The 15,103-nt window shown below is 41.1% G+C and overlaps 1 protein-coding gene across 13 annotated transcripts in view; it reads left to right on the top strand.

The window, feature by feature from the left end:
- The window catches only part of CHD7 (chromodomain helicase DNA binding protein 7), a 133,636-nt gene that overhangs the window by 68,546 nt on the left and 49,987 nt on the right, over positions 1-15,103 (top strand). For 12 of the 13 annotated variants that reach the window (XM_074551381.1, XM_074551375.1, XM_074551363.1 and 9 more), the window contains 2 exons: positions 5,125-5,546; positions 14,716-14,854. In XM_074551381.1, the coding sequence (XP_074407482.1) occupies positions 5,125-5,546; positions 14,716-14,854 (561 nt within the window). The remainder of the gene's footprint in view (positions 1-5,124; positions 5,547-14,715; positions 14,855-15,103) is intronic. The other variant, XM_074551413.1, reaches the window with a different exon arrangement.

Raw genomic sequence — 15,103 nt, forward strand, 5'->3', positions numbered from 1 at the left:
CCACAGTGGTTCATATTATGAAGTCAGTGGGGACTGACTGAGCACTTGCTTTACTGTTAGACAACTTAGTAAACCGACATTTAAGAAAATTTAAATGAAATGTTGTTGTTGTAGATCTTTATTTAAATATGGAAAAGACCATGGAATCTGGAAATAATACCTACAAGGGAAATTAAAATGTAGTCCTGGTAAAAAGTTGGGGTTTTTAAAAGCTGTTTCTTGTTTGGTGCTGATGTTTAAATTTCACCAAGTTAGCTGAGTCACATCACATACTTTGCTGCTCTTGCTTCATACTTTGTAAAGCTCAGTGTTGGCTCAAGTTGCTGCTGTTAGGGAAGTGACACTCAGCTGCTTTCAGTACAGTTGATTGTGGTTCAGTCCCTGTTCAAGCAACAGAAAGGCTCTCCTCCTTAACCTCCCTCCCTGCCACTCGCCCTTGTTGGATTAGTCCTACATCTTGTCCATCTTGCTACTTCACCTAACAGGCCTGGTTTGAGACAGCTCTTACACTCTAAAAATGCAAGCAGCTGTGAAACACAGGCACATTGGTTTTAATTTTTCAAGTCTTGGTGATACCTATTTGGAAGCTCAAAAATAGGTTTGAATTCCAGAAATTTTGCAGTCTAGAATTAGACAATTCTATTTCTCTAATACTATTTTCATTTTTAATTTCCTTGGGTATTTTTGACTGTTACTGGCAATGCTGTATAGTATAGCCTGTTGTGCCACAAATTGTTTTAACACTTTGGAGTTCTTGAAGAATCTCTGTTTTTCTCTAATAAGCTGCAATCTTTAGGAGTGTCCTGCATTGTGATATTGCATGTTAATAGCATTGATTAACTGTCGAGCAGTGGGAACTGATGAGAAAATGTCCATTGTAAAATTAAATGGAATTACTGAAGGCTGTGCCATGCTGCTGGTTAGGGAGGTGACTAGCCCCAGTAGTCGCTGGTAGGAGCATTAATGTGAGCTCCAGGTTTTTTCACATGATTAAAACAGGCCATCTGTTCTTTGTTAAATGTTTACAAAAACAGCTTTTCTCTAAAAGATTTAAAGAGATGTGGGTCTAGTAAACACACCAATATTTTTGAGCACCTTTTTCACCTTATTTCAAATAATACCAAAAATAATTCTGCTGCAATATCAAATAGGATGAATAGCTATTTGTGTTTAATCTCCACTGGTTTCTTTCCCATGGAAGATTAAATTCTGTACTAACATACTAAATTATGGCTTTGTTACTACTAAAAGCAGCAGGAGAAGCAATTTCTGTGAAGTATGCAGATAATTTTTTTCAATCTTTTGATAAAAAATTTGTAATATACATATTTTTTAAAATCCTATAAATGGAAAATGGGGTTCTTTCATTAGAAATCGTGACCCTGTAACTAGAGCTAATCCTTTCTAGGTTTAAAGAAGTAGAACTATTTGAAATAATTCCCTGTGGTAGGCTTAATCTAATATTTATAGTGAATTCCTGTTGTTCGTCCTTTTCTCCCTTCTTAAGAAAGAGCAGACAACTGGTTTGGGGTAAGAAAATGCATCTTTCAAGCTGCTTCCAGTCTCTTCTCAGTAGATTTGTGCTGCTTCTACACAGCTTCACACTAGGGAGCAATGTGGGGTTGTCAGTTAGGGATAAACGGTTTTAGCATATTGCAGACGTACAGCCACAGACTTCCTAGAAAAATAAAAGTATTCACAGCTCTTTCTTTGAAAGAGTGCTATAATTTAGAAAATCATGTGTAAGTGGATTACAAAATGTGCCAAACTGCAAGGGGAGTGGCACGTGGCAAAAGTAATATATTTTCAAGTAATAGCAAATACAGCCTACAAAGCCTAATTAGGGCAGAATTGTCTTTTTGTAGCTGCAATTTCAGCAATGTAGCTGTAGTTCCAGAGATTCTGAATTATATGAACCAAAACCATAGTATTATTATGCTAGGTAATGCACATAACTTGATCCTTTAAATTAAAGGCAGTAAGTTTGGAGTATTTTTAGTATTTGTTTCAGGCATAATGTTTTAGTCTAATGTATAGTTTTCTAGAGCCTGAGGATGACTCTTGTGGATAAGGTTTCTGAAAATTAAGAATCTGAAATTTCACAAGGTACTACAGTGTGGCAGCAATTGCTGCCATTCTCAGGGCCTTGCATTCTGCCTAGACCTTACATTAAAACTGGAACTGTCAAGTCATGAAGAGCTGACACTGCTATTGTGGAGATTGGAAAGATTTGCTTGTGACTCTGCTGAAAGTTGTTGTTCAGACTTAAACAAACAAAACCAACCCACAAGTCTTACAAAGGCAGCAAGGATTTTGTTTTGAATATTGAAACATTTATAAAATATAATATTTATTCAATGATGGTCATACCACTAGTGAAGTTGCAATGTTGAAAATTTTGTAAAATTAAATGTACATGGCATTACTGGATTTCTTGTGGTTTTTAATATTCGTTGGCTTGGCTGTTTTGTATGCATAAGAGGAAGAAAAATAAAACTAGTGATTCTGACCTGTTCTAGAATGTTGTGACTTATACATAAAGCTTCTAGGTAATTGTAAAAGTCTCTCTTAATAAGGCAAACTAATAAAGTAGTGTCAAATTCAAGGTACTTGCTCAATACAAAATCTACAAATAACGGAAAGAAAACCCTGGAGTTCTTGTATATTATGTATAGCAGGTGAGCAGTATTTTAAAACAGGATTGAGTATGGTAGGGGACAGATCAGCGAAAAAATTGGTGAAACTTGCACTTGGAATTTCTGCAAAATGTAGGATGCATGAGATACAAAATAGCAGGTAATGCAGAAATATAGTGACTGTCTTTCAAAAACAGAGGTTAAAAGTACTGCTCTGAAAACTCAGGGATAAGAAGTATTTACAGATGATCTCAGTAATATTCCTGTATTTTCCTACCTAGAAATTATGGTTAGTGCAAGCACATAACAGTCTGAGGTACAGAGAAGACAGTTTTATTCTGTGTCATATAACAAATCTGAGACGCTTAATTCAGTCAACCAAATTCACAACCAATCAGAACATTTTAAAGGATCTCCATTTTATGTAATGCATACTTGGACTGCAGAACTCATTGTTACCACTGACTTTGTGGGGTAGTGTTTTCTACACAGATACTCAGTTTTTGTGAGCTTTCCAGCACAGAGCTGTACATGCCAGTGGTGACTGCAGATCTCTAGAACAGGTGTTGGCTGATTCTTCACGATGCCTATAGCATGAGGTGGTCTTGAAGTGGGGCTGATGGATGCAGTGCTAATGCAGTGAGTCCATGGGGCTTTTATAACAGCTGGATTTCCATTGCAACTTAGACCCTGTTGCTCTAAAAAAGATCTTAATAAACATGCGGAGGACAGAAACATGCAGAAGTCACCCTTGGAAGTCCTTGGTTAAGCCAGGAGATGCAGACTATCAGTCTGTCACTCAGGCCTTCCCTCTTGTTCTGTCTCTTCCATGAAGAACTGTAGTGTGTAGCATATATCATTCAGACCTCTCAGACAGCAGAAAAAATTCCTGTCTTACCTTCCTGACAACCTTGCTCTTTTTGCTTCTGAGTATTTAAGTGTGCTCAGTGCACAGTGGGTTTATGTTACTGTGAAGAAATGGCAGAAGTAGTTGGGACTGCACTGGTTCTGTTTGTTTACATTCAGGAAATTGTATTAATATATTTAGGAATATACACATGCATTCACTTTCTCATGTAATATTGTCAAGAATTTTGTTTCCGTAATCTTAAGTGCATTTTTATTTAGATCTAGATGGCTGAAGTTGATTATCAGTATATGCCCATCAGTTCTCCTCATGCTTAGGGAATGGTTTTGTAGTCATTCATTTGCGTGCTTGCCGCTTCTTGGTAAGTGCCATTGGAAAAAAAAGTGGAGAAAAGGAATAGCAAAGAGCATTGCAGGTACACTGGCACTGCTTTTCATAGAAGTAAAATTCTTATTTGTTATTAACTTTTCTTCTCCACAGTTCAGCAGATCAAGTATCTCAAATGGCTGTCCTTTTATACCATGATTAATCCAGCTAAGGTCATCCTGACTTAATTTTTAGGGAACAGAAAAGGAGAAACAGAAACAGAGAGAGAAAGAGAGTGGGTAAAATGATCTGACCATATATGTAGGTGCAAGAAAGGCATCAGTACAGTGTCATGCTGTTACTTTTCTTCTAGAAAAGCACTGTCGTCCTGCATTTATAACCATGGGCAGGCAGGGAGAAGCAGGTCAGAGCTTTGGCAGGCTGCAAAGTCATGGTGGAGCTTAGATATCTTTTGACTGCAGACTCATGGATCTTTGTGTAGAACAGAACCATTGAAGTGAAAATAGTTGTCAATATATCCAAAATTTTTTAGTTTAGGTATTTAACATTTGTGTAATTATACATAGGTTTTCCTGTAGTTTGTAAGTTTGGTGTAAACCTGATATGCTATCGAGACTTTGAAATAGGCTGTTTATGCAGGCTTATAAGCACTTACTGTAGTTTTCTGTCCAGTCTGGAGCAGGAACAAATCTGTTTTGAGTGCAAGCTGGAAGCAGTGAATCTTTGATATAAAATGTAACCTTTTTCAAGTGGCTTAATCCTTCACTTGCTGATCAAAATACCTCCTGTCACAGATGTACCAATGTAAATTGCCTTAACTAATTTTTTGTCAATATAGCTTGTGAATACACTTTTATTCTCCTTCAAATGTCTAGAAACAAAGTTTAACAATTTTCTCCCCAAAGGACAAAATTCTAGTGCAGCTTAATAATTTTTAATAAGTTAATCATTTTACTAACAGCTATTTTGAAATGTCTGAAATAACAATTGCTTTTATTTTGTATTGATGTGTTGTAGACTAAATATTTTCTGTATTTCCACTTTATACAAGCTTTAGAATACTTTAACCCTTGATATATCAAGAATCTCTGATCATTTTGCTACTGTCCTGACTGTAAAAAGCATTTTTCTTTACTGTACTACTGCACAGTGTGTCAGATATGCTGACTCTTGTTAATAGGTTAATCTTATGCTTAATATTTTCTCTCTCTGTTACCTCATGCTCTGAAAGAGCAAAGTTTTCAAAATCAAAGTTGCAGATCTCCAATTTTTATTTCTCTTTATCTCTCTCAGCATTCTCCGTCGGAACCCTTTTTAGAGAAACCAGTGCCGGATATGACTCAGGTTAGTGGACCGAATACCCAGCTAGTGAAAAGCGATGATTATCTGCCATCAATTGAGCCGCAGCCACAGCAAAAGAAAAAGAAAAAGAAAAACAATCACATTGCTGCAGAAGGTCCCAGTAAAGGTTTTGGTAAGGAAGACTTTCCTGGGGGACTTGACAGCCAGAATCTAAGCAGAAACTCAGTGGATTGCTCCCAAGAAGACAAGAAGAAAAAGAAAAAGCCCAAGGCAAAAAAAGAACCGAAGGATCCTAAAGAACCCAAGGAAAAGAAGGAACCCAAGACCCCCAAAGTCCCTAAGACCCCTAAAGAGCCAAAGGAAAAGAAAGCAAAAAATACCACGCCAAAACCCAAGACCAGCAAAAAGGCTAGGTAAGTCAGGAAACTTGTATATGCAATAAGAGATAAACAGTGTGTTTGTGGGATTTCTAGAGCATCTGTGCTAAATGGCGTGGGTGGAGAGGAAATCTTGTTTTGTCGTTTGCCTTATACCATCTACAACATCATGTTTTTGAGAAGCTTGGGCACATTTCTCTTGTTTGACTTTCCTGTTTATGGCTTCACAGTTATTTTAAGCAAGCTGGAAAGGCAGAAGGTTAGTTTTTCCTTTCAAGGCAGAAAAGTTTTTGGATTTCAAAAGTAACTCTTGTTAGATTTCAAAAGTAGCTCTTTCTCCTCTAATGCTCATCTGTCTTTGTGTGTGGTTTTTGTGTTGAGACATTAAACAGCTTCAGTATTAATGTAGGGTTTCAGAGATGAAGGCTGAGAGTAAAATGGTTTGATGATGTTTTTCCCTACATAAAGAAATTAGGTACTTCACATTGTTGTGTGCTGTACAACCCTTACAGATGCTGTTTTATACTAACACAACTCATGGGCTCTTAATGTCTGCTATTTAAAAGGCATTTTTTATATGGATATTGATGTGTCCTCACCTTAGGGATGATATTAATTTTCCTGTTTCACATAAAAACAATTTTCCTAGCAGAAAATCTTTGTGGTTAGACCAGATGGTTCAACCATGTTTCTTAAATGGGTTTTTTAACTTGCCATTCAGCATCGTGTACCTTTATCAGGATAGGCTTAAAATGTTCCAGAGTAGTACAAGAAAGCATAAACTGTCATTACACATGAGTAAATATGTCATAGGTAATAACATAGATTCTTTCCTTGTCCCTCAAGTCCCTAAAGACTGTGGTTATAAATGCCTACTTGGAAGAAAACTGAGACCACAAAGACATTAAAGCTCAATATTTTTTTTCATTTGTACCTAGAATTTCTTACAACTGTTCTGAATTTGTTCCAAACATCTGAATCTGTTTTTCAAGATGTGGCTAGAGTTATAAAATATAACTTCCAGATGGAAGCACAGCCAGACTTGGTTAATCCAAATCAGTTTTCAAAATCCATTTGTATTAGGGTTTAAAAATTGCACTTAATGAATCAGCTTTGCATATATTCTACAAGACTATTTATTGGTTAGGTTTGATACAGCTCTATAGCTAAATGAGGATGGACAGTAAGATGTTATTGCTTTAGCAAGACAGAAAAGTTTCTGTACTAGCAGAGATGATATTTCCTGAAGAATTGATGAACACTGGCTTGTAAAATCAAGTGTTGTTGTGTACAGGTTCTATTAACTGATCAGTAAAGTACAGTTGGTCAGCCTATCCCTATTGCAGCATTTACTTTGGCTGTGTACCAGACTGTCCTACGGATTGGGTTTACATACACAGCACCAATTTGCAGTTTAGAAAATCTCAGAAGTTATATATCATCCAATATGTCTTTTTGAAATGAAAGTACTATATCAGCTAAAATAGCCTTTTCATAGAATCACAAAATGGTTGAGGTTGAAAGGGGCCCCTGGAGATCATGTAGTTCAACGGCCTTGCTAAAGCAGGTTCACCTATAGCAGGTTGCATGGGGTCCATCCAGGACCAGGTTTTTAGTATCTCCAGGGAAGGAAACTCCACAGACCCTGTGTGTAGCCTGTTCCAGTGCTCTGTCACCCTCAGTGTAAAGGTTTTTTTTTTAGACAGATGGAACTTCCTGTGTTTCAGTTTGTACCCACTGTCCCACGTCCTGTCAGTGAGCACCTCTGAGCAGCGTCTGGCCCTGCTGTTTCCACACCCATCCTTAAGATACTTGTATGCATTGCTAAGATTTCTTCCCAGTCATCTCCAGGCTGAACAGGTGAAACTTCCTCAGACTTTCCTCTAAAGACAGGTACTCCAGTTCCCTGGCCTCACAGGTTCAAAGGCTGACCAGGCTGCATCATAAATGTTACTGAGCATTTCCCAGAATTTTGCTGCCAAAAAGTAAAGCCCGTTTACTGCAGGCCTTCTCAATTGACTACATTGAAGCCTTGTTTGATAAACCATGGTTAGAAGGAGTCTGCTCAAAACTCAAAAACACCCTGATGGTCTGGACATCAGAGCTCAGAGCTGGTCTGTCCTGTCCACTCCATCCTAATACTTTTATGCACATCTTCTCTAAAACTTGGGACATGCAGTGCAGATTAAAGGAGCAGTGTTTCCTCTGAAGGAACGAAACACTGCTTGTTTAATTGTGTTTGTAGGTGAGTCTTTATCTGCTTTCCCATGCAATGACTCTTGTCCTTTGCTGGCTAGGTGACTTACTGTATTCTAGTAAGTACTAAGCCCTGTTGTTTTACCTGTGAGAGAAACACATTTGGAGCAGCAGCAAGAGCATTGGGTGTTCCTTGTGCTTACTCAGGGGTGTGGAGAAAGTCCTACTTTTGCCATAATGGGCTTGTGTGTCTTGTTACCAAATGCTCTGCTGAAAACAAGGTTGTTCTCATTTTGTGGTCTTGTCAGCTTCAATATTAAGCTTCTTTGAAGAACCCAGAGACTGTGTGGGGATCCCATGCTGCCAAAGAATTTTTAAATCAGTGAAAGAAACTTGCGTACTTTGGCAACATCAAAGACTGGGGAACCTGTCCAGTGACAGATCACTGAATCAAGTTTTTAAAATAAATAATCAGTCCAAATCATATAAGTCACAGTATTTCAGCAGCACTAACTCCAGAAAGGAAATATTACAGTAGCTTAGGTGAGTGAGATTAATGCTTGTTAATACAGATTATGGATGATTAGGTAGAAATAAAATATTTTTATAAAGTTAGTGTCTGGCATGTCTTTACTGCTACTGCTTATAGTGCTCATTATTTTGCTTCTAAGCATTGAAAGGAATGGTGTCGTTTAGAAATGTAAAAATGCTGTGTGTAACTAATGGTCCTCATTCCTGAGTAAGATGATCAACTTCAATAGAAGAGTTCTGAATTCGTGTAACATTAAGGTAAATAAGGTTAGGTATTTATTGAAGAGCAGTATTTTTTGGATAGAGCATAACTAGTCCTTAATAGTTAAGTTTGACACAGGCTGTATAACAGCATACACATGGATGAAAAAATCTGATGTTTAATTATCTTAACCATTTTGTAATTTAATATAGCTCATAACCCTGTTATTTTAGTTCAAATTCCAACTAAAATGATAATCCTTTTATGTAACAAATAAAAACAAAACCCCAGAAACTCTATCCTTCACATCTCTGTTATCTTTGGTGCAAGTTGCAACAAAATGAGCAGCCTGCCTCACTGAAATGCACCTTCATGTGAGGGACAAGTCAGATTGGAAAATAGAAGAATCTGATTAGTTTAATGGGGGTTTGAATTGTGTCATGGGATCTCAAAAAGAAAGGAAATGCCCAAATTTTCTGCTATTATGTTAAACTGCATAGTGAAAGAAAGATCACACATTTATATTTCACTATTAAATTTTAATGGATATTTGCCCAATCCTTCCAATACTGAAGGACAAATACAGCGGCGGCTAAAAAAAATAACACTGGCAAAACAAATCTCTTGTGGACCAAACTAGTCAAGTTTGAAAGCAAACTAGGGGATCACAAGTGAAGGGTTTTCATTAAATTGAGTGGGTACTGAGTATTATGTGGACTCTAAACTTTATGAAGCCAGCTTCAGGCACATGCAAAGCAGGCAGATTTTTCCAAAAGTAGAGGAAAGGGAAAGGCAAGTAATCGTACTGAATTGCAAAGTCATGGCTCAGATGTCTGTTCCTCCTGTGCCTGTCCCTGGAGGAGATGAGGGCCACCTGTTTGAGAAGATCACGCTGCAGCACAGCTGATCTCTCTCCTGCTGCTTCCTATGAAACCCTAGAGACTGGCCACCGAGTATGGTGGCAGGAGCAGGAACTATTTGCAAGGGCCAAATGGCAGCTATTTGCAGGAGCTCTTGCCTTGTCCCATCTCCTCAAAGCAGTGGGCTGTGCTTTGCAGGGCTGCTCGTAGCTGCTTCCTTCCCTCCCTGTGGCAGGGAAAGCTTCATCTTCCTCACACACTGAGCAGCAGCCTGGGACACAGTGTAGGGCGAGTGGGTTGTTGCTTACAAGGGGAGTGGTAACCATGAGCATAATTAAGGTTTTTAGAGGGAGGTGGGGAAGAGCTTTTTTGGCACATGGTTTGGCTGTTGTATCGGAAAGGGGATGGCTCCTGGCCATGGAAGTGGGAAGAGGCTGCTGTGTGGGGGAGCGGTGCGGACAGCAGGACACAGCACCCTGGGGAGCTGTAGGGCAGGAAGAGAGGTCCCGAGGCAGTGGTGGTAGTTTCCACTCCCAAGGTCAGATCATCCTGAGCGAGGCAGGAAGGGGCTGCCTTTGGGAGAGAACAGGAAATCGTGCGAGATTTCCATGCATGAGTCCGCTGAGGCTGTTCCTGTTCACACCTGTCCTCATCTCCCTTTTGAACTAGCCCAGCTGCCTGATATTTACCTTTGCTTGTGCTGCAGGGCTAGCCTTGTAGGCTTCACTATTATCAAAGCCTCTTAGTAATTTGGCTGACTTTTCAGGCTGGAAAAAACCTTGTTGTGTATTGTTTTTCCTACTTTTGTGATATGTAAAAACTGATTTTAAAAGAAGCTTTGATTACATTAGGAGCTTTAAAAAAAATTGTTTTCCCTGGGTAAGGCAGTGAAGTAGAAGTCTCACGTCTCTGACATTTTGAGAAGGTGGGATTGTTTTTCAGTGTTTTTATGCTCCACAGTGAATGTGTAAAGCTAGGATGCAATAGTGATTCTGTTACAGGACAATGTTCCTAAATGGTAAAACAAAAATCAGTGATGCATCTGACTTCCTTTAGGTCATAGAATTATAGGAATAACATCATCCAAGTCATGATAGTTGTCATGTCAGAAATTATACTAATAAACAGATCTATCAGTTACTCAGATCAGGTGAAGTAGTTACACAGGGTAAACATACGGGCTAATTCCCCCCTTAATCCTGCAAAGCATGTCATGATTTTGGGGTAATTTTTGAGTCAGATAGTTTGCCCTTGTGAGTTTCTGGAGTTTCACCTAGCTCTCTTGGGAGCTGCTGAGATGATACAAAACACTTTGTTGGAGTTTGGATATCTTTCTCAAATTGTAAATCTAGCTCTCATTTTAGTTGTCCTACTTAACTGTTTTCCTTTTCAGCCTCTTTTTCTTTGCGTTGTTTGCTTGTTTGACCTTCTGCAGGTTGTCTTTGTACTGATCCTCTCTGGTCAGTGTGGTGTGCAGTCCTCAGGGTAAGAGGATGAAACCAGAAAGGGATGTTGGACAGGGTAAGAGGATGAAACCAGAAAGGGATGTTGGACAGTGAGATTGTAAAACATCTAATCTGAAATGTGTGTATTTATATCACTTGAATTGAATTAACTGATAGTTTTTAAATACTTCAAAGTTTTGTATGTGGCAAATACGGCTCTAGTTTGTCCTAGATTTATGGTTCTTGTTTTGAGAGTGGACACTTACTTTGTCACTAGTGGGCCTTGGCTAAATTTTGCATTCATGCATGCAAATATGAGAGATAGGTGTTTTAACGTGTATGTTACAGTTTACCTTCCTTATTGCCAGACTTGGAAAGTACAAATCATGTGCACCCAGTGTTGAACACTGACAGGGAGTCTTAATGTTAGTCTCAGAACAATCTCTGAGTACTTGCCTGCTCTTCATTTTGAAGGGTAATTCTGTTCCAGGCTAATGCTGAGTGTGATCTGCTGGAAAGTGCAAAGGCTGAGTCAAAAGTGGGTACATTTAATTGTCAGGAGCAAATCACACTGGCTCCGTGGGAAGGTGAGGAACATTGCTGGCAATGCAAGGAAGCTGATGCTTTCAGTGGCCAGATGAAGCTCCTGCATGTGTGATGCACTGGGAAGCAGTGTGTCCCTGCGTTTAGAGAGGTGGTGCTGTTCTATTTCTACTTCATTTTTTTTTCTTCCTTTCCCTTTCCTTCAAAGAAGTTGTAGCTGTGCATTTAAAAAGAGCAGTTCTGGTGCTGAATTTAGAATTTAAAATTCCCGGTGGAGCTGCACACGGGCTTTGTTCTCCGCAAGCTGGTCGCTCTTTCATGTGTGTGTTTATCAGTGGTCTGGAAAGGGAAGTGACTTGAAACTTTGTCCCAATCGCTTCGACCGTTGCCGAGGGTGCCTGCGTACGCCGAGGCGCAGGGCTCGGGGATAGATACAGGTCATGGGTCGGACAGAGCAAGCTCTCCCGGAGGCCAGGCCGGAACCCGTGTCGGGGCGGCCCTGCCCGCAGCGCCGGGCCCTTTGTCTGCGCCCGGCCGGCCGGCAGCGCAGCGCGGTCGGTGGCTCGGCGGGCCCTCGTTAGCGCTGCCCGGCCTTTCAGCAGGCTGGTGTTTTATCCCGCCTAGCCCCACGCTATTCTTCCTGGCTTTAAGCCTGTTATTCACAGGCGGCCGTGCACCGGGGGCAGGGCACGACGGCTGAGCTTTAATTGCGCGCCCCGCTCCGATTTACGGGGGTCAGGGGGGAAAAGCGCCGGGCTGCCAGCGCGCTTCACCTGGCGGCCACTGTCACCTTCCATTTAAACAAGTTGGAGAAACGCGCAAAGCGGCGTTTTATGTTTGTTTTGCTTTGTGGCTGTTTGGCGTTCGGTTTCGAGCGGCGTTTTTGGAAGCGGTTCGGCGGTGATTTGCTGGCGGCCGGTGTGTGTGCGGCGGGGGTTCCCGTGCCGCGGCCGCGCAGGTGCCGGGAGCGGGCGGGCGCTGATTGAGGGAAGCAGATGGCAGCGCTCGGTGGCCGCCGGCCAGCGGAGCAGGTGCTGGTCACGTGGCCGCGGGTTGCCGGGGCGACGCCAGCGCTCTCGGCGTGCGGATGAAAAGGCGAAGGGGGCCCCGCTTCAGCTGCGGCTTTTTGTGCCATTGGTGGCAGCCAGAGCGGAAACAAGCGCCGGCGGGGAGGGAGGGGAGCCCGCCGGGCACCGAGCGACGGAGGGAGGCAGGGAGGGAGGGACGCGCGCTGCCCGGCCCCGCCGCCTCTCGGGGCTCGCCCTCTGCCTGCGCTCCTCCCGCCGTGCCAAACTCTGCCCCCGCTGTGCCCGCGCTCTTTGCGCCGGGTCCAACTCTTCCCCCCACAGCCCCTTTCATTTTTAATTCTTTTTTTAATTGTCACAGTTTAAGGCAGGCTTTTTTTGAGTTTTGTCGAGTCCTATTAATTTCACAGGATTGTTAGGGTTGGAAGGCACCTCTGGAGATCATCTCATCCAAGCGCCCTGCCAAGTCAGGGTTACCTAGAGCAGGTGACACAGGAAGGTGTCCAGGTGGGTTTTGAATGTCTCCAGAGAGAGAGACTCCACAACCTCCCTGGGCAGCCTATTCAGTGCTCTGCCACCCTCAATGTAAGGAAGTCCTTCCTCACGTTGAGGTGGAACTTCTGTTTTTGTTTCTGGCCATTGCTCCTTGTCTTGTCACTGTGCACCACTGAAGAGAGTCTGGTGCCATCCTCTTGATATCTGGTGCCATCCTCTTGATACCTGCTGTTGAGATGCTTATATGCATTAATGAATCACAGAATTCTTAGGAATAGAAGTGTCCTCTGTAGATCATCTAGTCTCAGTCTTCTCTTTAAATAGGCCCAGCTCCCACAGTCTCTCCTCTTAAGAGAGATGCTCCAGACCCCTAATCATCACTGTGCCCCTCTTCTGTAGGATACTCTTCTGTATCCTATTCACTAGCTCCTTGTCTTTGTTTCACTGAGGAGTCCAGAACTGGACACAGTACTCCAGATATAGCCTCAGTAGGGCTAAGTAGAGACAATTTTGCAATAATACAAATCCATGTTCAAAACTTAGAGGTTTTTCATGTGTAATTTTTTTAAAATTATTTTTTTTAAACTTGGAAACCAGTGCTAGCTTACTCATAGGCTGCAAGGAGAAAATAACACTGTAGCCAAGTTGACAAAGTCCTGAAGAGACATGTGACTGTATTGGAAAAGTTTAAATTACAGATCCAAAATACACTGTTGGTAGGCTAATGTACTGATCAAAATGAACAAACTTAAAGCTGTTGTTTAAATGAGAAATTACAAATATGAGGATCATGAAGAAAAAACAAACCTGGGCAGTTTCCCTGGTATGAAAGTAAAGTGATGAGAATGTAGAAACCATATAAAAGTGTCTTATATAGTGGTTGGTGACCTGTGCTTGCCATGTGTCAGGTACCAGCACACAGCTCTGCTCTGCTGTCAGCCATCTCAGCAGCTTCCCTTAGCAAGCCCCTCACGCTGGGAATAGGCTGCTGGGAGCTGACCACAAAAAACTAGTAAAAATCTGCCTCAGACTCAAAGGCTAGATGTGCTTTAAAATACTACCTTCTACCATCGATTTTTGTTGCCATTTAAAAATTTCCCCCCTGCCATGCTGCAGATCATTTCAGTTTGTGATTTGGTGACAGTGTATTTACAGCTGTATTTTGATGGTGTATTTAAAGCTGTATTTTGATACATATGTCTTCACCCATTTCCAAGCCAATGAGGGCAATTGGAGACAGTCCCAGCTCTTCAGGTGATGAATGTTTTCATGGGGGAGGAAGGGCAGGGACTACACTCAAAACATCATTGTCAGTGGATATAGCTTTCTGGTATTGTGTAGATGCTGAGATGCCAGGATGGTGTTTTTTCCCCCTGTACAAGCTGTAGTTACATGTATTGAAGCTGTATGGGTGCCCTTAGCCCTGACACTAAAGTGCATTTCCTGCTTGGAAATAGCAGGGATTGTAGAAGAAGATTAATTCAGTCCTTTGTTTTGGTAATGCTTGCTCTTGTTCTGCTTACCTGGGCTGCACAGGTAATACAAGACAAGCACATGCATAATCCTTTTTCTCTTCTCATGTATCAGGTTGTCCAAACACTGCTTTCAGAAAGTGCAGGTTCTGAAGAGAGCAACTCTTCCTTTCCCATCTCATTTTTAGTTTCTTGTTGGTACACATCGAGTGTCGCTGTCTAAGGTCTTGAAGGAAAGAAGCGAGGTGTCTGTTCTTAAGGCTTGTGTAGTGATGGCCCATGCATCACTGATTTTGCAGTTACTTTGAAATACTTAAGAAAGGCAGTTGAAAATAATGAAGTCACTCAAAACAAACATCTCATGGATCAATTGTTTTTTAAGCACCTCTTGCTTATGTTTTTCTGCAAATACTGATGAAAAATACATCTGTTTCAGTAGCAAGAAGCAAGATTCAGAAGCCAATGCTGCGAAGAAAAAGGTTAACAAGGGAAAGGAAGGTTCTGAAAACTCAGATTTGGAAAAAACTCCACCACCATCACCTCATCCCGAAGATGAAGATGATCCAGGGGTTCAGGTAATGCTATAGTTGAAGTTCATTGTGGGCTTTGACAACTTAGAAGCATAAAACAATAGTTCTTGTGGTTTTTGTTACAGAGATACAGGTATTTGGATAATTTCTGTATTGTTTACAAAGAAGGTGAGAAATTAAAATCACCGTGGTGAATATTTTACAAAAACAAGTATTTTTCATCATAATTTTGCTTTACAGTCTTGTTGCTTGCAGATATGTGTAAAGTGCTGCTGAGTTTTCACACATTCTCTT

Source organism: Zonotrichia albicollis, chromosome 1 (assembly GCF_047830755.1).
Source record: "Zonotrichia albicollis isolate bZonAlb1 chromosome 1, bZonAlb1.hap1, whole genome shotgun sequence".
Classification (NCBI taxonomy): domain Eukaryota; kingdom Metazoa; phylum Chordata; class Aves; order Passeriformes; family Passerellidae; genus Zonotrichia; species Zonotrichia albicollis.